The sequence below is a fragment of the Oncorhynchus keta genome, chromosome 16, assembly GCF_023373465.1.
Source record: "Oncorhynchus keta strain PuntledgeMale-10-30-2019 chromosome 16, Oket_V2, whole genome shotgun sequence".
NCBI lineage: Eukaryota > Metazoa > Chordata > Actinopteri > Salmoniformes > Salmonidae > Oncorhynchus > Oncorhynchus keta.
In genome coordinates, this window is record NC_068436.1 from 16,058,740 (window position 1) to 16,080,926 (window position 22,187).

General features: G+C 46.4%; 1 protein-coding gene and 1 long non-coding RNA gene across 2 annotated transcripts in view; both read left to right on the forward strand.

Moving 5' to 3' along the window:
- Positions 1-22,187, forward strand: part of LOC118381616 (coronin-2A-like) — a 60,553-nt gene that overhangs the window by 16,343 nt on the left and 22,023 nt on the right. The window contains exons 2-3 of the mRNA XM_052464352.1: positions 19,271-19,471; positions 21,659-21,775. Of these exons, the coding sequence (XP_052320312.1) occupies positions 19,271-19,471; positions 21,659-21,775 (318 nt within the window). The remainder of the gene's footprint in view (positions 1-19,270; positions 19,472-21,658; positions 21,776-22,187) is intronic.
- Positions 11,666-12,862, forward strand: LOC127907977 (uncharacterized). Its single transcript, XR_008065787.1, has 3 exons — positions 11,666-11,750; positions 12,111-12,404; positions 12,477-12,862. It is a non-coding gene; the product is annotated as an uncharacterized LOC127907977 (long non-coding RNA).

The following is a 22,187-nucleotide window of genomic DNA, read 5'->3' on the forward strand; positions in this document are numbered from 1 at the left end:
TGTCCCATTCCTCCTGACAGAGCTGGTATAACTGAGTCAGCTTTGTAGGCCTCCTTGCTCACACACACTTTTTCAGTTCTGCTCACAATTGTTCTATAGGATTGAGGTCAGATTGAGGTCAGGGCCACTCCAATACCTTGACTTTGTTGTCCTTAAGCCATTTTGCCACACCTTTGGAAGTATGCTTGGGGTCATTGTCCATTTGGAAGACCCATTTGCGACCAAGCTTTAACTTCCTGACTGATGTATTGAGATGTTGCTTCAATATATCCCCATAATTTTCTTTCCTCATGATGCCATCTAGGTTGTGAAGTGCACCAGTCCCTCCTGCAGCAAAGCACCCTCACAACATGATGCTGCCAACCCCGTGCTTCACGGTTGGGATGTTGTTCTTCGGCTTGCAAGCCTCCCCCTTTGTCCTCCAAACATAACGATGGTCATTATGGCCAAACTGTTCTATTTTTGTTTCATCAGACCAGAGGACATTTATCCAAAAAAATACGATCTTTGTCCCCATGTGCAGTTGCAAAGCATAGTCTGGATTTTTTATGGCGGTTTTGGAGCAGTGGCTTCTTCCTTGCTGAGCGGCTTTTCAGGTTATGTCGATATAGGACTTGTTTTACTGTGGATATAGATACTTTTGTACCTGTTTCATCCAGCATCTTCACAGGGTCCTTTGCTGTTGTTCTGGGATTGATTTGCACTTTTTGCACCAAAGTACGTTCCTCTCTAGGAGACAGAACACATCTCCTTCCTGAGCGGTATGACGGCTACGTGGTCCAATGGTGTTTATACTTACATACTATTGTTTGTACAGATGAATGTGGTACCTTCAGGTGTTTGGAAATTGCTCCCAAGGATGAACCAGACTTGTGGAGGTCTACATTTTTTTTCTGAGGTCTTGGCTGATTTCTTATTATTTTCCCATGATGTCAAGCAAAGAGGCACTGAGTTGAAAGGTAGGCCTTGAAATACATCCACAGGTACACCTCCAATTGAGTCAAATTATGTCAATTAGCATATCAGAAGCTTCTAAAGCCATGACATCATTTTCTGGAGTTTTCCAAGCTGTTTACAGGCACAGTCAACTTAGTGTATGTAAACTTCTGACCCACTGGAATTGTGATACAGTGAATTATAAGTGAAATAATCTGTCTGTAAACAATTGTTGACTTGTGTCATGTACAAAGTAGATGTCCTAACCGACTTGCCATAACTGTAGTTTGTTAACAAGACATTTGTGTTGGTTGAAAAACGACTTTTAATGACTCCACCCTTGGTATATGTAAACCTCCGACTTCAACTGTACCTAGTTTGGTGGCGTACAGAGGCCCATTATCAGCAACCATCACTCCTGTGTTCCAATGGCACGTTGTGTTAGCTAATCCAAGTTTATCATTTTAAAAGGCTTATTTGTCATTAGAAAACTATTTTCCAATTATGTTATCACAGCTGAAAACTGTTGTGCTTATTAAAGAAGCAATAAAAAGAGCCTTTTTAAAACTAGTTGAGTATCTGGAGCATCAGCATTTGTGGGTTCGATTACAGGCTCAAAATGGCCAGAAACAAAGACCTTTCTTCCGAAACTCGTCAGTCTATTCTTGTTCTGGGAAATGAAGGCTATTCCATGTTAGAAATTGCCAAGAAACTGAAGCTCTCGTACAACGCTGTGATCTGCTTTTAATGGGCGCTTCTGTGTACATTGGCACACAGCTTCAGGACTGGAGAATAGTTACGCAATTACTGGCCCTACCTGTGCAGCTGTAAAAGTCCCTGAAATGACATCAGCCGTTTGTACATCTGATTATCAGATTCTATCAAAAGTATACACAACATATGCAGGCTAAAGGGAATAAAATATTAGCTCTGTCGGTGAATGGGTTCAAATCATAAAATCTACAGCACAAACACACATGGCAGACACACCCTTTTCTGAGAGACCGCCCTGTAATCCAGAGCCACGCGACACCAAAACACAGGAGCAGCCTGCCTTCATGTTCCACACCCCGGAGACGATTCTCATAAAGCAGCTGCCTTGTCAGCTAATGGGGATCCTAATTAACACTAAATATTGATTACCGACCGACACCCTACAAACATCTAGGTCTACAAACAACCATCTATTTTACACTTCCTCAACCCTCATCCTCAAATAAAGCAAAGGCGACAGACATCCAGACAAAAGGCAGCACAGCACTTTGTGCCTAAACCAGGTGTTTCTCCGTCAAAACAGCCAGGCCGCTTATCAGAAATGACAGTGAGGAAGGGATGGCCATTATAGCTCAGCCATGTCAAAGAAATGATCCCTGTTTCCCACAGTAGCTGCCTATTACCTCACGACTGTGTGATATGTGATTAGAGAGAACCGTTAGCTGTTAGATTTCTGGAAAGGCTCCCAAGCTATTAGGCGGTTTGCAGTCTATGATAATAGCTAAGAAATGTAACCTAGTTTACCTACTCTAAGATGAATGCATGGTCCTAAATCGAACAAACCTGAGTTCATGATGAAAGAGGTCAACTTGTACATTATACTGACTCTAACTGATGGACTAATCAGATAGTCTTATCTTCCTCTTTAATAAGCAGACTCTGGTATTGGCCCAGACCACTGACTGTGTTGCTCTGATGTCTCGGTTGTACTCCTTTCCTTGGCAGAATGCTCGAGATTAGACATTGGCCAGATAAAAAGAGGGTTGGCACAGCTTTCAGTTGGTCCGATCTCAAAGGAAAACCTGCAATAGATCACAGCATCGCACTCGCTCACATCAATGTGTGTGGGCAAAATATGCACAGCGCATGTGTGTTTGGTGTCTTACGTAAGCCGGTTTCCAAGAAATCACTCTTCAAGCACTCTATACAACCTGGATTATCGTGCACACATTGAAGGTTGACAACACTTTAAAAAGCCATTGAAACCCATGCCTCTTCAATAATAATGGATGGAAATTGACTGCCATTGTTTATCTATAATGAGTTTCTATAGTGTCCCTGTCTGTCTAGCCTAATATACAGTAAACTTCAAAAGTATTGGGACAGTGACAATTCTTGTTGTTGTTTTGGCTCTGTACTCCAGCACCTTGGATTTGAAACGAGGTTAAAGTGCAGACCATCAGCTTTAATTTGAGGGGATTTTCATCTGTATTGTGTGAACCGTTTAGAAAGGAATGCACTTTTTGTCCACAGTCCCCCACATTTTAGGGGGCCAAAAGTATTGGGACAAATTCACTTGTATGTGTATTATACACAGGAGGTTGGTGGCACCTTAATTGGGGAGGACGGGCTCATAGTAATGGCTGTAATGGAACAAATGGAATGGTTTCCAACTCATGAAACAAATGGTTGCCCTGTGTTTGATATCATTCCATTCACCCCATTCCAGCCATTAATATGATCCGTCCTCCCCTCACCAGTCTCCTGTGGTATTATAGTATACATATCAGTGGCCATTGGCCTCCCCTTGATATTGATGGTGTTGTTTTGGTTGACCCAGGGGGTGTGGGGGAGGGATCGCTCTACTTCTGACTCCTGGAGCATGTTGTTGTGCACATCTCTGTGTGATTGAGCTGTTTCTGTCGTCACCAACACTTAGTTGGACTTCATTCAGTCATACCTGGTGTGTGTGTGTGTGTGTGTGTGTGTGTCTTTGATTAGGACATTCTATAAAGCGTCTGCTAAATGACATATATCTGGGACTTGGATTAGGTGGATCAATCACCAATGTCTCCAGGTAGATAATTCCTTTTCTGCAACTCAGACAAACTATTTCTCTGACGTGTCGCTTATCTCTCTCTCACACACACCGAAGTTTAGAGGTTCTGCTGGACTTTGGACGTGTGTATGTGTGTGTGTTCATGCACCAGAGGAGGCTGGTAGGAGGAGCTATAGGAGGACGTGCTCATTGTAATGGCTTTAATTGTATAAATGGAATGGAGTCGGACATGTGGTTTCCATATGTTTGATGTGTTTGATACCGTTCCATTTGTTCCATTCCAGCCATTACAATGAGCCCTTCCTCCTATAGCGCCTCCCACCAGCCAACACTGACGTGCACATGTGTATCGATCGCCTGGCCACTTTTCTGACCTGCTGTTTCACCATGTGAAGTCCAGCTGTCGAAGCCTGTTATATTTCCCCTCTCTCCTGTCCTCATATAGCTTAGCCTAGCCTATCCACGTCACTCATATTGACCTGCTAGCCTAGCTATCCACTTCACTCTTATTAACCCGTTAGCCTAGCCTAGCTATCCACTTCACTCTTATTGACCTGTTAGCCTAGCCTAGCTATCCACTTCACTCTTATTGACCTGTTAGCCTAGCCTAGCTATCCACTTCACTCTTATTGACCTGTAAGTCTAGCCTAGCTATCCACTTCACTCTTATTGACCTGTTAGCCTAGCCTAGCTATCCACTTCACTCTTATTGACCTGTTAGCCTAGCCTAGCTATCCACTTCACTCTTATTGACCTGTAAGTCTAGCCTAGCTATCCACTTCACTCTTATTGACCTGTTAGCCTAGCCTAGCTATCCACTTCACTCTTATTGACCTGTTAGGCTGTTAGCCTAGCCACATTGCTTTGCCTCCAGTGCAAAATATGCTGTTATGTAATGTTTTTGACAGGGGCTGATGTGTAGCGATTACCAATGTCTCGCTGTCAGTGCAGCACATGTGGATTAATTTTTGTGGAAGTTTGGCAAGAGGCCAAACCAGCCTCCCTCCCTTTACATGATCACATTGTGCAATGTGTGCTTTTCTCCCTGCTGGATGGAAACCTTTCTTTTAAAGAGCAGTCAATCTCCCCCACAGATTAGGCCTAGTCTTTGGTAGAGCAAGACACCACCACCTCACATTAGAATGTAGTCGATAGACTCTTGTATCCTGGTATTGTGAGTTGGAATGTGGAGATTTTGCATTGAGATGAGAATCTTCATACATTGTGAATTCTTATTTCATTTTTATGGGTTTTGTGTTCAGGGCATTGCGAGTTCAAAGGCCTGTCTGGTTAGTGGTTGTTTGTTATCAGAACAGGATGGACAGACATGAAAGCAAAAGAAGGGAGAGAGAGGATTACTGGTTTTGTCACGTTCTCTCTATCTCTGGTTGATTACTGGTTTTGTCACGTTCTCTCTATCTCTGGTTGATTACTGGTTTTGTCACGTTCTCTCTATCTCTGGTTGATTACTGGTTTTGTCACGTTCTCTCTATCTCTGGTTGATTACTGGTTTTGTCACGTTCTCTCTATCTCTGGTTGATTACTGGTTTTGTCACGTTCTCTCTATCTCTGGTTGATTACTGGTTTTGTCACGTTCTCTCTATCTCTGGTTGATTACTGGTTTTGTCCCGTTCTCTCTATCTCTGGTTGATTACTGGTTTTGTCCCGTTCTCTCCATCTCTGGTTGATTACTGGTTTTGTCCACGTTCTCTCTATCTCTGGTTGATTACTGGTTTTGTCCCGTTCTCTCTATCTCTGGTTGATTACTGGTTTTGTCCGTTCTCTCCATCTCTGGTTGATTACTGGTTTTGTCCCGTTCTCTCTATCTCTGGTTGATTACTGGTTTTATCTCTCTATCTCTGGTTAATTACTCTCTATCTCTGGTTGATTACTGGTTTTATCCCGTTCTCTCTATCTCTGGTTGATTACTGGTTTTGTCCCGTTCTCTCTATCTCTGGTTGATTACTGGTTTTGTTGTTCTCTCTATCTCTGGTTGATTACTGGTTTTGTCCCGTTCTCTCTATCTCTGGTTGATTACTGGTTTTGTCCCGTTCTCTCTATCTCTGGTTGATTACTGGTTTTGTCCGTTCTCTCTATCTCTGGTTGATTACTGGTTTTGTCCGTTCTCTCTATCTCTGGTTGATTACTGGTTTTGTCCCGTTCTCTCCATCTCTGGTTGATTACTGGTTTTGTCCCGTTCTCTCTATCTCTGGTTGATTACTGGTTTTGTGTTCTCTCTATCTCTGGTTGATTACTGGTTTTGTCCTGTTCTCTCTATCTCTGGTTGATTACTGGTTTTGTCCCGTTCTCTCTATCTCTGGTTGATTACTGGTTTTGTCCCGTTCTCTCTATCTCTGGTTGATTACTGGTTTTTTTGATTACTCCTCTATCTCTGGTTGATTACTGGTTTTATCCCGTTCTCTCCATCTCTGGTTGATTACTGGTTTTGTCCCGTTCTCTCTATCTCTGGTTGATTACTGGTTTTGTCCCGTTCTCTCTATCTCTGGTTGATTACTGGTTTTGTCCCGTTCTCTCTATCTCTGGTTGATTACTGGTTTTGTCCCGTTCTCTCTATCTCTGGTTGATTACTGGTTTTGTCCCGTTCTCTCTATCTCTGGTTGATTACTGGTTTTGTCCTGTTCTCTCTATCTCTGGTTGATTACTGGTTTTGTCCCGTTCTCTCCATCTCTGGTTGATTACTGGTTTTGTCCCGTTCTCTCTATCTCTGGTTGATTACTGGTTTTGTCCCGTTCTCTCTATCTCTGGTTGATTACTGGTTTTGTCCCGTTCTCTCTATCTCTGGTTGATTACTGGTTTTGTCCCGTTCTCTCTATCTCTGGTTGATTACTGGTTTTGTCCCGTTCTCTCTATCTCTGGTTGTGGCAACTCCAAGATAGAGGGAGGAATCCTGATTGAACCAATACTGTGGAGGAGGAGTGAAGGCAGAGGGAGTGGCGATCGGAGGATCTTTCCCTCTCCCATCTCCTCCCTGCTTCTCTTCGTCACTGGGTTAGGCACCACCCTTTTAGGGAGTGTACACACACACACGCTCCTGCTCTCTCCTGCTTACAGTGACCACCAGCTACAGTATACTGAACTCTGTGTCCGTAGACCTGCTGTACTGCTCTACACAGAGAGAGTTGGATGAGCTCTGGTTGGACTCCAGCAGCAGGACTGTAAGGGCTTGGTCTGTAGAGTTGGATGATATCACTCAGTGGCTGTACTCTTTGAAGCCTGTGTTGCAGGAGGCTGGTTTGCTCCACGTGCCTCAGAGAGCGAGACGGGAGAGAAGAGATTTACAGAGGCAAGCCATCTAGACGTGACATATAGACAGCACCTGCTCTCTCTCTCTCAAGGAGCTCTTCTCTTGTTCTCCTCTCAGTTGGCCTGCCTGCCATCCCACACTGACTAGACAGGGTGAGTAGGCTTCAGACAGAGGGAATGACAGATCTTTCTCTCTCTTTTTCACTTTCCGCTGTTCACTCATACTGTCTTGATCTTTGATACTTGCTCTTTCTTTCTGTCTGTCCTCTTCACTACCTCTCATTCCTTTAGTTTCCTGTCCTTTCATCTCTACCTCTCTCTTCCTATAATGTGTGTGTGGTAACGTGTTTGTTGGCGTGGGGTGAGCTCACCACAGGGCTTGACAGTTGTGTGTGTGTGTGGGATAGCTGAGTGAGGGACAGGGTGATTACAGTGTGCAGTTTTCTGGCTCCTAAGGAGCTGAGACAGGCTCCAACAAGATACACCTAACACCTCTAGGGAGCGGTTAAAGTGTGTCGTTTGCGTCCGTGCATAGTATTTTTTAAAGATCCTGTCGGCAAAGCTCTATGAAGTTGTCATTACAAAGTAATTATTCACCCACATCGCCAGCGGCAGCATAATCCTGCTGCCTCTGGCTCAACCGAAAAGGGAATGTGAAGAAGGAGCTTTTACAGTTTTAGAATAGTAAACATGACATCATCCCTATACTGAGTCAGTCAAGTGTTAAATCACAGATGGGCTTTATGGTCGGGTCATCTAAGGCTCTCTGCCCCTGAACTATGGAAGACACACAAGACCCACAAGACCTATTCATCAAGCTCTGGGTCCCATTTCTCATTCATGTTAAGGCTGTGTGTGTGTGTGTGTGTGTGTGTGTGTGTGTGTGTGTGTGTGTGTGTGTGTGTGTGTGTGTGTGTGTGTGTGTGTGTGTGTGTGTGTGTGTGTGTGTGTGTGTGTGTGTGTGTGTGTGTGTGTGTGTGTGTGTGTGTGTGTGTATATATAATATATATATATAATATATGAGTCTGGCTACAGACCATGGGGAAAGAAAGAGCACTTTGAGCTTGTGGAGGATCTGCAGCAGTTGAAATGTTATACTAGAGAGAGAGAGCCTGGGACTATCAATGGGCAAACTCCCACTACAGGACAATGTGTGTGTTGAAGTGTACAAGCACCTGTATACAGGCTGCACACCATACAGAACAGATGCTAACTCTGAATGAACAACAGTCAGCTGTTTTCCAGTTGCTTTTGTATGCATTAACATGCGTTTGTGCAGCTGCGTGTGTGTGTGCGTGCGAGTCGGAGAATTCTTAGAATGCTAGAATTGTATGCATACGACTGCTGCCAAAGTCAATGGTATTGAAGCCCAGAGGAAGTATGAATGTGGAAATAACATGTATGCATGTTTTGCACAAACAGATAGCCTATAGTCCTCCTATGGCCAAACAACTTCCCTATACAGTATACAGGTGTAGTGCCAAACTACTGTCAACACTCACTCACCAGTTCCTACATTTTGATACACTCTGGTAAAGTCTGCTAAAATGTCCTTTTAAAAGTTTCAAAAGCAGAACACCAGGCAATGAAATCCTGGTATTGTGCGGGTTCAGATAGCAATATAAAGTGCTGCTTTGTGTTGTGCAGATCTTCAAGCCGTAGGGATATCTCCAGTGACAGGAGTGAATTGAATGATTAACTAATGGGTGAATTAGGTGAGCAGGGTGTGGTGTGTCCAACAATGGGACATGTGCCTATATCTACACGTTACTTCTCTCATTGTAGGCCAATGCAACCCTTTACAGTACAAATCAATCAGAAGGCTATGCTATCCCACCTCAGCACACACACACACACACACACACACACACACACACACACACACACACACACACACACACACACACACACACACACACACACACACACACACACACACACACACACACACACACACACACACACACACACACACACCCCACTTGCCCCATCAAGGCATCTCCTTCTATAGTACATTCCTCTTTTCCATGTACATTCTACAGTGTTGGGCTGTTATTGTGTTACCTGGGCTGCATGGCCTTCTCTTACAGGGAGAAAGCCTGTAGCGCGCGGCTGTCGTCTGAGTATCATGTCAGACAGGAACGTAGACACACACACACAGACCTGGACATTCCCTGGCTCGTGTTTCCCTTTGAGCGCTTACAAAACACGGCAGGCGACCCGGCAACAGCCCTCCCTCATCTCCCCCTTCCTCACTCACCTTACCCCCTCCACAACTATCCCGACTCGCCCTCTTCTCCCACCTTACCCCCTCCACAACTATCCCGACTCGCCCTCTTCTCCCACCTTACCCCCCTCCTCCACTAACCCGACTCGCCCTCTTCTCCCACCTTACCCCCTCCTCCACTAACCCGACTCGCCCTCTTCTCCCACCTTACCCCCTCCTCCACTAACCCGACTCACCCTCTTCTCCCACCTTACCCCCTCCTCCACTAACCCGACTCGCCCTCTTCTCCCACCTTACCCCCTCCTCCACTAACCCGACTCGCCTTCTTCTCCCACCTTACCCCCTCCTCCACTAACCCGACTCACCCTCTTCTCCCACCTTACCCCCTCCTCCACTAACCCGACTCGCCCTCTTCTCCCACCTTACCCCCTCCACAGCTATCCCGACTCGCCCTCTTCTCCCACCTTACCCCCTCCACAGCTATCCCGACTCGCCCTCTTCTCCCACCTTACCCCCTCCACCACTATCCCGACTCGCCCTCTTCTCCCACCTTACCCCCTCCTCCACTAACCCGACTCGCCCTCTTCTCCCACCTTACCCCCCTCCTCCACTAACCCGACTAACCCGCCCTCTTCTCCCACCTTACCCCCCTCCTCCACTAACCCGACTCGCCTTCTTCTCCCACCTTACCCCCTCCTCCACTAACCCGACTCACCCTCTTCTCCCACCTTACCCCCTCCTCCACTAACCCGACTCGCCCTCTTCTCCCACCTTACCCCCTCCTCCACTAACCCGACTCGCCCTCTTCTCCCACCTTACCCCCTCCTCCACTAACCCGACTCGCCCTCTTCTCCCACCTTACCCCCTCCTTCACTAACCCGACTCGCCCTCTTCTCCCACCTTACCCCCTCCTCCACTAACCCTCTCACCCTCTTCTCCCACCTTACCCCCTCCTCCACTAACCCTCTCACCCTCTTCTCCCACCTTACCCCCTCCTCCACTAACCCGACTCGCCCTCTTCTCCCACCTTACCCCCTCCTTCACTAACCCGACTCACCCTCTTCTCCCACCTTACCCCCTCCTCCACTAACCCTCTCACCCTCTTCTCCCACCTTACCCCCTCCTTCACTAACCCGACTCGCCCTCTTCTCCCACCTTACCCCCTCCTTCACTAACCCGACTCACCCTCTTCTCCCACCTTACCCCCTCCTCCACTAACCCTCTCACCCTCTTCTCCCACCTTACCCCCTCCTCCACTAACCCGACTCGCCCTCTTCTCCCACCTTACCCCCTCCTTCCCTAACCCGACTCACCCTCTTCTCCCACCTCCCTAACCCTCTCACCCCTTACCCCCTCCTTCACTAACCCGACTCACCCTCTTCTCCCACCTTACCCCCTCCTTCACTAACCCGACTCACCCTCTTCTCCCACCTTAACCCCCCTCCTCCACTAACCCTCTCTCCTAAACCACCCTCTTCTCCCACCTTACCCCCTCCTCCACTAACCCGACTCGCCCTCTTCTCCCACCTTACCCCCTCCTTCACTAACCCGACTCACCCTCTTCTCCCACCTTACCCCCTCCTCCACTAACCCTCTCACCCTCTTCTCCCACCTTAGTTAGGCCCCCTCCTTCACTAACCCGACTCACCCTCTTCTCCCACCTTACCCCCTCCTCCACTAACCCGACTCGCCCTCTTCTCCCACCTTACCCCCCTCCTCCACTAACCCGACTCACCCTCTTCTCCCACCTTACCCCCTCCTCCACTAACCCGACTCACCCTCTTCTCCCACCTTACCCCCTCCTCCACTAACCCGACTCGCCCTCTTCTCCCACCTTACCCCCTCCTCCACTAACCCTCTCACAGGCTCTCATAGTGGAAACATCAGTGGGAAGATAGTTTAATAGTAACATATTCTCCTAAACCATATAAACATAAGACAAGACATTAGGTTGAGGTAAAGGTGAGAGATTTGTAGTTTGGTTGTGAAGGGGGTAGCAGGAGTTGTAGTTTGGTTGTGAAGGGGGCAGAGGGAGTTGTAGTTTGGTTGTGAAGGGGGCAGAGGGAGTTGTAGTTTGGCTGTGAGGGAGTTGTAGTTTGGCTGTGAGGGAGTTGTAGTTTGGCTGTGAGGGAGTTGTAGTTAGGCTGTGAGGGTGGCGGAGGGAGTTGTAGTTTGGCAGTGGTGAAGGGAGTTGTAGTTTGGCTGTGAGGGAGAGTTGTAGTTTGGCTGTGAGGGAGTTGTAGTTTGGCTGTAAGGGAGTTGTAGTTTGGCTGTAAGGGAGTTGTAGTTAGGCTGTGGTGAAGGGAGTTGTGAGGGTGGTGAAGGGAGTTGTGAGGTGACATGATCCTGAGAGAGAGAGAGATCACTGATAGATGTCAGAGATGTTGGAGGTTTAGTGGTGGGTGGAAGGTGTCATGATCCTGAGAGAGAGAGATCTGATCCTGAGAGAGAGAGATAGATGTCAGAGATGTTGGAGGTTTAGTGGTGGGTGGAAGGTGTCATGATCCTGAGAGAGAGAGAGATCACTGATAGATGTCAGAGATGTTGGAGGTTTAGTGGTGGGTGGAAGGTGTCATGATCCTGAGAGAGAGAGATCACTGATAGATGTCAGAGATGTTGGAGGTTTAGTGGTGGGTGGAAGGTGTCATGATCCTGAGAGAGAGAGATCACTGATAGATGTCAGAGATGTTGGAGGTTTAGTGGTGGGTGGAAGGTGTCATGATCCTGAGAGAGAGAGATCACTGATAGATGTCAGAGATGTTGGAGGTTTAGTGGTGGGTGGAAGGTGTCATGATCCTGAGAGAGAGAGATCACTGATAGATGTCAGAGATGTTGGAGGTTTAGTGGTGGGTGGAAGGTGTCATGATCCTGAGAGAGAGAGATCACTGATAGATGTCAGAGATGTTGGAGGTTTAGTGGTGGGTGGAAGGTGTCATGATCCTGAGAGAGAGAGAGATCACTGATAGATGTCAGAGATGTTGGAGGTTTAGTGGTGGGTGGAAGGTGTCATGATCCTGAGAGAGAGAGAGATCACTGATAGATGTCAGAGATGTTGGAGGTTTAGTGGTGGGTGGAAGGTGTCATGATCCTGAGAGAGAGAGATCACTGATAGATGTCAGAGATGTTGGAGGTTTAGTGGTGGGTGGAAGGTGTCATGATCCTGAGAGAGAGAGAGATCACTGATAGATGTCAGAGATGTTGGAGGTTTAGTGGTGGGTGGAAGGTGTCATGATCCTGAGAGAGAGAGATCACTGATAGATGTCAGAGATGTTGGAGGTTTAGTGGTGGGTGGAAGGTGTCATGATCCTGAGAGAGAGAGAGATCACTGATAGATGTCAGAGATGTTGGAGGTTTAGTGGTGGGTGGAAGGTGTCATGATCCTGAGAGAGAGAGATCACTGATAGATGTCAGAGATGTTGGAGGTTTAGTGGTGGGTGGAAGGTGTCATGATCCTGAGAGAGAGAGAGATCACTGATAGATGTCAGAGATGTTGGAGGTTTAGTGGTGGGTGGAAGGTGTCATGATCCTGAGAGAGAGAGAGATCACTGATAGATGTCAGAGATGTTGGAGGTTTAGTGGTGGGTGGAAGGTGTCATGGTGCCTCCAGCTTCAGGCATGGCGTTCTAACAGAGTCTGTAGTCCATCTTAGCCACAGAGGTAAATAGAGAGATCACTGATAGATGTCAGAGATGTTGGAGGTTTAGTGGTGGGTGGAAGGTGTCATGGTGCCTCCAGCTTCAGGCATGGCGTTCTAACAGAGTCTGTAGTCCATCTTAGCCACAGAGGTAAATAGAGAGATCACTGATAGATGTCAGAGATGTTGGAGGTTTAGTGGTGGGTGGAAGGTGTCATGGTGCCTCCAGCTTCAGGCATGACGTTCTAACAGAGTCTGTAGTCCATCTTAGCCACAGAGGTAAATAGAGAGATCAAATCAAATTAAATGTTATTTGTCACATGCACCGAATACAACCTTACTGTGAAATTCTTACTTACAAGCCCTTAACCCTTAACCAACAATGCAGTTCAATATATTTGCTAAATACATTTTTTAAATAAAAACTAACAATAACATTACATTACAATAACAAAGCTATATACAGGGGATACCAGTACCAAGTCAATGTGCGGGGCTACAGGTTAGTCAAAGTAATTTGTACATGTAGTTAGGGGTAAAGTGACTATGCATCGATAATGCCCAGCCAGTAGCAGCAGTGTAAAAACAAAGTGTGGTGGGGTCAATGTAAACATTTTGGGTGGCCATTTGATTAATTATTCAGCAGACTTATAGCTTGGGGGTAGAAGCTGTTAAGGAGCCTTTTGGACCTAGACTTGGTGCTCCAGTACCGCTTGCCTTGCGTTAGCAGAGAGAACAGTCTGTGACTTGGGTGACTGGAGTCCTTGACAATAATTTGTGCCTTCCTCTGACACCGCCTAGTAAATAGGTCCTGGATGACAGGAAGTTTGGCCCCAGGGATGTATTGGGCTGTACACACTACCCCCTGTAGTGCCTTACGGTCAGATGCCAAGCAGTTGCATTACCAGGCGGTGATGCAACCAGTCAGGATGCTCTCGATGGTGCAGCTGTAGAACCTTTTGAGGATCTGGGGACCCATGCCAAATATTTTCAGTCTCCTGAGGGGGAAAAGGTGTTGTTGTGCCCTCTTCATGACTGTCTTGTTGTGTTTGGACCATGATAGTTTGTTGGTGATGTGGATACCAAGGAACTTGAAACTCTCGACCCGCTCCACTACAGCCCCATCGATGTTAATGGGAGCCTGTTCGGCCCTCCTTTTCCTGAAGTCCACGATCAGCTCCTTTGTCTTGCTCACATTGAGGGAGAGGTTGTTGTCTCTGAGCCTCCCTATAGGCTGACTCATCGTTGTCGGTGATCAGGCCTACCACTGTTGTGTCGTCAGAAAACTTAATGATGGTGATGGAATCGTGCTTGGCCTGCAGTCATGGGTGAACAGGGAGTACAGAAGGGGTTGCAGAGGGAGGTGTTTAGTCCCAGGATCTTTAGCTTAGTGATGAGCTTTATGGGCACTATGGTGTTGAACGCTGAGCTGTAGTCAATGAACAGCATTCTCACATAGGTGTTCATTTTGTCCAGGTGTGAGAGGGCAGTGTGGAGTGTGATTGAGATTGCGTCATCTGTGGATCTGTTGATGCGGTATGCGAATTGGAGTGGATCTAGGGTTTCCGGGATGATGGTGTTGATGTGAGCCCTGACCAGCCTTTCAAAGCACTTCATATGGCTACTGACGTGAGTGCTACGAGGCGGTAGTCATTTAGGCAGATTACCTTCACATTCTTGGGGACAGGGACTATGGTGGTCTGCTTGAAACATGTAGGTATTACTTACTTGGGTCAGGGAGAGGTTGACAATTTCAGTGAAGACACTTCCCAGTTGGTCCGTGCATGCTCTGGGTACACGCCCTGGTAATCCGTCTGGCCCTGCAGCCTTGTGAATGTTGACCTGTTTAAAGGTCTTGCTCACATCAGCTATAGAAAGCGTAATCACACAGTCATGGAACAGTCATGGAACAGCTGGTGCTCTCATGCATGCTTCAGTGTTGCTTGCCTTGAAGCGAGCATTAAAGACAGTTAGCATAAAAGACATTTGTCCTGTATTGACGCTTTGCCTGTTTGATGGTTTGTCTGAGGGCATAGCAGGATTTCTTATAAGCGTCCAGATTAGTGCCAATGCATGTGAACTTTGCCCTCCTCCTGGCTCTGAACTTTGACATGTTGTCCTGTGGAAAGCTAGAGATGCGTCCCAAATATCACCCCATTCCCTATAAAGTGCACTACTTTTGACCAGGGCTCATGAGGCTGTGGAGAGTCCTGAACACACCAAGGTGACTGTGGTGAGACTGTAACGCACCCAGCTCTTACAGGATTAAAGAACAGATTGTTGAAAGCCACTGAAATATGAAAGACGTGAAAAATGCAACTTGAGATTGGTCTTCTACATTTGTCTTTGTGATGCGTTTCACAGTGGTTTTTACAGCACCCTTTTACCATATGAAGTTGTGAGTCATTGGTTATAGCCCTCCGTTGACAAAAATAGATGTTCTACAGTCCAACTGATAGAGCTCGCTCTATATCTTATGTACCTTGCTCTCCATTATACAGCAAGAGATATCCAGCCTTTACAATGTGCTATACAGACATATTTGACATTTTTGGAGCAGTGGAAGACTTTTGATCAGCAAGATGACAGGGCTAAAAATAGAATAATCTGTACTCGTCATCGTTTCCTTGTTCAGACGGCCCCCACTATGCAGCCAAGCTGTGTACCTACCTGCTGTTAAAGCACAACATGGAACTGTCACTTTCTCTCACTACTTAACTCTGTATTTGATGTCTATGACTACAGGCTGGATTTCTGGGAAACGGGTTGGTGTTTTTTCTCCTCTTGGAGGTTTGTCACACTTTGTCTGTGTCTGAAATGGCACCCTATTCCCTTTATAGTGCACTACTTTTGTCCAGGGCCTATATACTGTATATAGTAATGCACTCTTATTAGGCAAGACTGCCTTCTCACCTTGTGCACCAGAGGCACGGAATAGTCTACAACCTATGTTTCATCTAGATATGTTAGTGCCACTGAATGAATGACACATTCTGATGGTAGACTCTGTTACAGAGGAGTTTAAATGCTTTTTTTTAGGCTGGATCATGTTGAATTGTATTGTTGTATGTTTTAATTCTGTCATGTATTGATTGTTGCTGCCTTCTTGGCCAGGTCTCCCTCGAAAAAGAGACTGGGTCTCAATGGGCTTTTCATAGTTAAATAAATCTAATAGGCTGCCATTTCGAACGCAGCTTTTGAGATATCAAGCCCCTCACTGTGAAGTTCTTCAGGTCATTGTGTTCCCTCTGTAGAAGAAGAAGAGAGACAGGTGGGTTTGGAGAGAAGCAGCGGGTTGAGAGATAATGATCAGGTTCTATGTATTTGGGTTAATGACTCGAAGCGGGGAAAGACACATTCAAATAGAGAGCCTTGGAGCAGAACGATGTCAACTCGGCTCTCTACAGCTGAACCAATGGAGAGAGCCTTGTTGGAGCTGGGTCGTGTTCATAAGGGAATACTGTAGCGAAACGTTGTGCAACGGAAAACAAAAATGAGTGAATTTATTGGATAAGTCCAGCTGTTTTCTTCCGTTGCGTGCACTTATGAACACCACCCAGAGCCACCAACAATCAATGTCCCGTCATTCATTCCAACAGGGCCCATCAAGCCTGTTCTCACTGACTCAAAACTGACAGGCAATAGGCTGACACTACCAGGTACACCCAACAGGCTCCTACTGAGGGGTAGTAGAGAGCTACTGTCTCTGACTGCTACTGACAGGGATGGGATATGGCTGTTGGCTGTTGCTTTCTCTTTCTTTTGAGGACACAGATGTTGCCCAGAGCAAGAGCTGAGAGAAGATAGGCCCAGTCTGATAGGACCGTTGTGTTGTTTGTGTAAATATACACATAGGACCTGGTAGACACATTCCTGCTTTCTGTCTTGACATGCATTGAGATATTTCCCTGTTTGGGATTGTGTGTTGGCTTTTGTTCATTTGAGGTAAAAACATTTGTCAGCAGTCTCAATGCATTATTTCCACTAGTGTAGTTCACCTAGGAAGCTAGCTGTTGGCTGTGCAGCTGCAGGGATATGGCATTATCAGTGTGAGCCATCTGTGTCCCACGGCTGGTTGGGTTCATTCACTCACCTGAAAAGGTTAGCGAAGCTCTCGTCAGGTAGAGAACATTCGGGCATGACCGCATAGCGCTCTAAACGCTCACCCGGGGGTAGAAGACGATAGGACCGAGAGACTGAGACGAGCTGAAGGATGGGAAATCTTATTCCCTGTTTCTCGCTTTCTTTTTCTCTATCTCTCGGAGTCTCCTCTCTCTTTCTGTTCCTACTTCTCTCTCCTTTCCCTCTCTCTCTCTCTCTCTCTCTCTCTCTCTCTCTCTCTCTCTCTCTCTCTCTCTCTCTCTCTCTCTCTCTCTCTCTCTCTCTCTCTCTCTCTCTCTCTCTCTCTTTCTCTCTCTCTCTCTTTTCTCTCTCTCTCCTTTTTCCATCTCTCTTTTCATCTCTTTCTCTCTTTCTCTCTCTCTCTCTTTCTCTCTCTCTCTCTCTTTTCTCTCTCTCTCTCTTTCTCTCTTTCTCTCTCTCCTTTTTCCATCTCTCTTTTCCATCTCTCTCTCTCTCCCCCTCTCTTTCTCTCTCTCTCTCTCTTTCTCTCTCTCTCTTTCTCTCTCTCTCTTTCCCTCTCTCTCTCTCTCTCTTTCCCTCTCTCTCTTTCTCTCTCTCTCTTTCTCTCTCTCTTTCTCTCTCTCTCTCCTCTCTTTTTCCTCTCTCTTTTCCATCTCTCTCTCTCTCTCTCTCTCTCTCTCTCTCTTTTTCCATCTCTCTTTTCATCTCTCTTTCTCTTTCTCTCTCTCGCTCTCCTTTCTCTCTCTCTCTCTCTCTCTCTCTCTCTCTCTCTTTTTCCATCTCTCTTTTCCATCTCTCTCTCTCCCCATCTCTTTCCTTTTCTTTCTTTCTTTCTCTCTCTCTCACCTTTCTCATCTCTCTCTCTTTACCCCTCTCTCTTTCATCTCTTTCTCTCTCTCATTTTCCTTTTTCCATCTCTCTCTCTCTCTCTCTCTCTCTCTCTCTCTCTCTCTCTCTCTCTCTCTCTCTCTCTCCCTCTCGCCCCCTCTCTGCTTCTGTTGAGGCCAACCACCACCACTAAAGCCACACCCGCACCAACCAACCACTGGCCTGCCTGGCTCCCAGTGTTTTATTTTTACCTCTTCCCCCCCACAATGATGTCACTCTGTCTTCCTCGTTGGCATATTTTTACTGACACCATCTGCATCGCCAGAAAAAACTCACTTCCATCCAAACACAGAGAGGGATGATGTCATTAAGCCATAGGTCATTTCCAGGTGACACAACAGCCCATATCATTTGGGCTCCAGATAGCAGTTTCCTTTAGGCACAGATCTAGGATCAGTTTACCCTCAGCAAACCTTTAACTTTAACCATTGGAAATAAAAATGTTAAACTGACCTTAGATCAGTGTTTGAGGAGCCACTACATACTACTCCTATTTACATTTGAGTAATTTAGCAGATGATCTTATCCAGAGCAATTAGGGTTAAGTGCCTTGCTCACGGGCAAGCCAGCAGATTCCTCACCTAGTCAGCTCGGATTTCGAACCAGAGACCTTTCGGTTTACACTCATCATACCCTAACCTTGACCATTTGAGCGAAACACTGACCTAAGATCAGCGTCTATAGGGGCAGCTTCATCCTGCTCACAGTTTTGGTCCTGTACTGTTACTGTACTGTAACCTCAGGTCCACCAGCCTCTCCTCTAATTCATAAATAATGACCATGCAGCAGTAATAGACATGCAGGCAGACAGACATGTTTGCTAGCCAGGCTGGGTCTCAGACGTTCTTCCACACAGGCACTTATTCTAGCACATAGATGACTTATCCACTAGCTGGAGTACTAGATTGGCTTTAACAGGCACTAAAACAGACTGGAACAGGGAGGGACTACCTGGTCCAATAAGAAACACTCTTTTTAGCTGCCCGTTGAAAAAACGTTTTAAAACGTTTTCCCTAATGGATAGGATCCTGAAGTGCAGGCTGCAGAGAGGACTAACAAGAAGCTTACGGTTTGGGAGGAGGTCTAATAGTGATTATCTTGCTCTTCACTTTACTGAACGGTTCCAATCCCCCGTGGTGGTTGACAGTGTTAGGGTGCAGCTTTACAATAGGTCCATCTATCCTGTCACCGTGTAGAATGTCAATGTCAATGTCTCCCTCCTTCTCCCCTCCTCCATCTCTCTCCCCTCCTCCATCTCTCTCCCCCTCCTCCTCTCCTCCATCTCTCTCCCTCTCCTCCCTCTCCCTCTCCCTCCTTCTCCCCTCCTCCATCCCTCTCTCCCTACTTCTCCCTTCCTCTGCCTTGTCTTCCGCTCTGCCTAATGTGTTTGTGTAGTGATGTATGATGTTGATCCAAAAAACAGGATTCTACATTTTCTCTCACTCTCTTGCTCTCTCCATCCTAGATGACATGGCGTCCTCAGTATCGCAGCTCCAAGTTCCGCCACGTGTTCGGTAAGGCCGCCACCAAGGAGAACTGCTACGATGGCGTGCCCATCACGCGGAGCGTCCACGACAACCACTTCTGCGCCGTCAACCCGCGTTTCATTGCCGTCATCACAGAGTGCGCCGGAGGCGGAGCCTTCCTGGTCCTCTCTGTCCATCACGTGAGTCTCCGCCCACCTTTGCTTTTTTTGAGAAATAGATGTGAAATCTCTCTCTTGTCGAGGTAGAAGTTTTTCTTAACCATAGGTCTGGGATCAGAATAGGGGTAACTTCTACCTACACGGTGATGTCATTGTTGGTGAATTAGTTAGTATTTGAGGGTCTTCACATTTGATAGATTCTGGGCATATTGTATGAGATGCCCTGCTGCGTTATATTACCTAAAATGTCTGTTTTTAGCTTTGCCATTTCATGTTGAGGTATCCCTCCAAGCCCTCTGTAGTCTGTTGCTAAGGCTGATGTTTTGGTGGGGGTCACTTCAAACAGCGCCCCAGCCAAAGACCGGGGGAAAAAAGACAGAAAGAAAATGCAGGGAAAGTTAAACCGTCGAACCCATAACTTTCCCTCCTAAAACACCTGTCATCTTTATTTTGTTACCCCTCCACAAACTCTTTCTCCCTCCTTCCCTTTGCTGTCTAGATATCAAAAATCAATCTGACTCGTAAATGACGTATACAAAGATGTCCTTATTATGTGTAGCCTCTTATCAGTGGAGGCATTGTGTTGATCTCTCCACTGAACTTGGCTTTCTCTTTCAACTCCCTGTACGGCGATAGCACCTCCAGACCTCTTCACCTGAACACCAGCTGAATTTACAGGCTTTCATTTATCAAAGACCTTACAGTGATTCATCAGAAAGGCTCTCGATCCACCGCTCCTCCCTCTTTTCCCTCTTCCCTTTCTCCTGTCTTCTCCCTTCTTTTTCCCCTCTTTCTTCTTGAAGGGGTCTCTCTCTCTCTCTCTGAATTTATCCTACTCCTCTTCTTGGCTCAGACAGGAGTTACATAGGGACTCAGGAATGACATAACTCACCTATGTCCCCCTCCACCCGTCGCAAGGAGTTGAAACTATGGCTTGTCTCAGAGACGCCCTCCCCTACTCCGACACACACAGGCACGCACACACACACCGTTTGGTCCCTATAATCTAATACATGTATGACCCATGTCTCTCTCTGACAGCATGTTCTTAGACTGAGTCATTCATGTAGTTTCGGGGCTCACCCCCCTATCCCAAACACACCTTGCCTACACACACACACACACACACACACACACACACACACACACACACACACACACACACACACACACACACACACACACACACACACACACACACACACACACACACACACACACACACACACACACACCATGCTCCTCCTGGACACCAATGATGTCATGCAGTGTGTGTATGTATGTGTGTTGTGTCAGTCACCTGTCACAACACACCTGTGAGTGGTTCTTTTCAGACTCATTAGTAAGGGAGCTAAAACAGGCCTGGATTACTGCATTCTTAAACTTCTTGAATTGTCTGATGCCAATCAGATTGAGACCATAAGGATTGTGTATTAGAGACATGTGTTAAAACAATGGTGAATAGTGAACACGCCCCAGCATTGCTCAACATGCTCACCTCTGTCATAAGTTGCTGATCTTGATAGATTATGTCTCGATCTATTCAGGAAGTGTCTGAGTTGACAGACATCTAATGAATAAAACACATCAATACGGTTGGCTTTTAAAACTGTTTTTACACTCTTTCTTAAATAACTTCTTTATGTACCACCTTTGCCGTCATGTTAGCCAGCTAGGGTATTGAAGTTAATTATTCGTAAACTATTCCTTGCTGTCATTACCTATTGCTCAATTGTCTTCAGGTAGGTGAAGGGCTTTGCTATGCCGCCTTGCATAGACTTGCTGGTTAGCTCTGTAGTGAGGTTGTCATTCAGTATGCTGAGGTAGGCTGCCTGTCCTGACTTGTAAAAGAGGACTCAGACTTGGTTCTTTCTAGGCTGGTCTGCCAATTACATCATGTTTACCTGGACTAATTCTGTCCCTGACTTTGAATACTGGATATTTGTTGACCGGTTTCTTTGAGTAATGAATATTCATTTTATCTTGTGATTTCCCCTGTTTACCTTAGTCCTAGTCCTTATATGTTAATGTCTGTATCCTGCCTACACATTTCTACCTGATGTAATGATGAATAAGATCAAACCTCAGACTCCACTTTCTCCTGACCCCATGGCTCCTAGGAATCTTGCAAACACACGCTGACTTCAGGGCAGGAGTGTGATGCCTGATGTAATGTTCTATTGACCCCCCCCTGTCTGTGTTATTCAGACAGGGAAGGTGGACCCCCTTCACCCCAAAGTGTCAGGCCACAGAGGTAACGTACTGGACATCAAATGGAACCCCTTCAACGACTTCTGTATAGCATCCTGCTCTGAGGACTCCACGGTCAGTAGTGTACACACACACACACACATAAAATCACTTTCCCATTCATTTCATACCACTGACTAAGTAGCCAACTGGGGTTAGAGCAACATCTTTTAAACAGTCAAAGATAACTGGAGGGCCTGGGTAATAGCTGTCTGAAGTCCTGACCTGTACTACCACCTGTAACATGTTTGAGACTTACAACTCTTCTTTGTGTGTTATGAATTAGCCGCTGGTCAGTCTCAAATTCCTCACCTTTCAGTTTGGCTCTCTGAGTTGGCTCTAGTCAATGGTTAGCTTTGAAGTGTGTGTATGTAACTTTTTATGTGTGTCCTTGTGTGTGCGTGTGGGTGTGCCTGTGTGTGTGTGTGTCTGTCTGTCTGTGTGTGTGTGTGTGTGTGTGTGTGTGTGTGTGTGTGTGTGTGTGTGT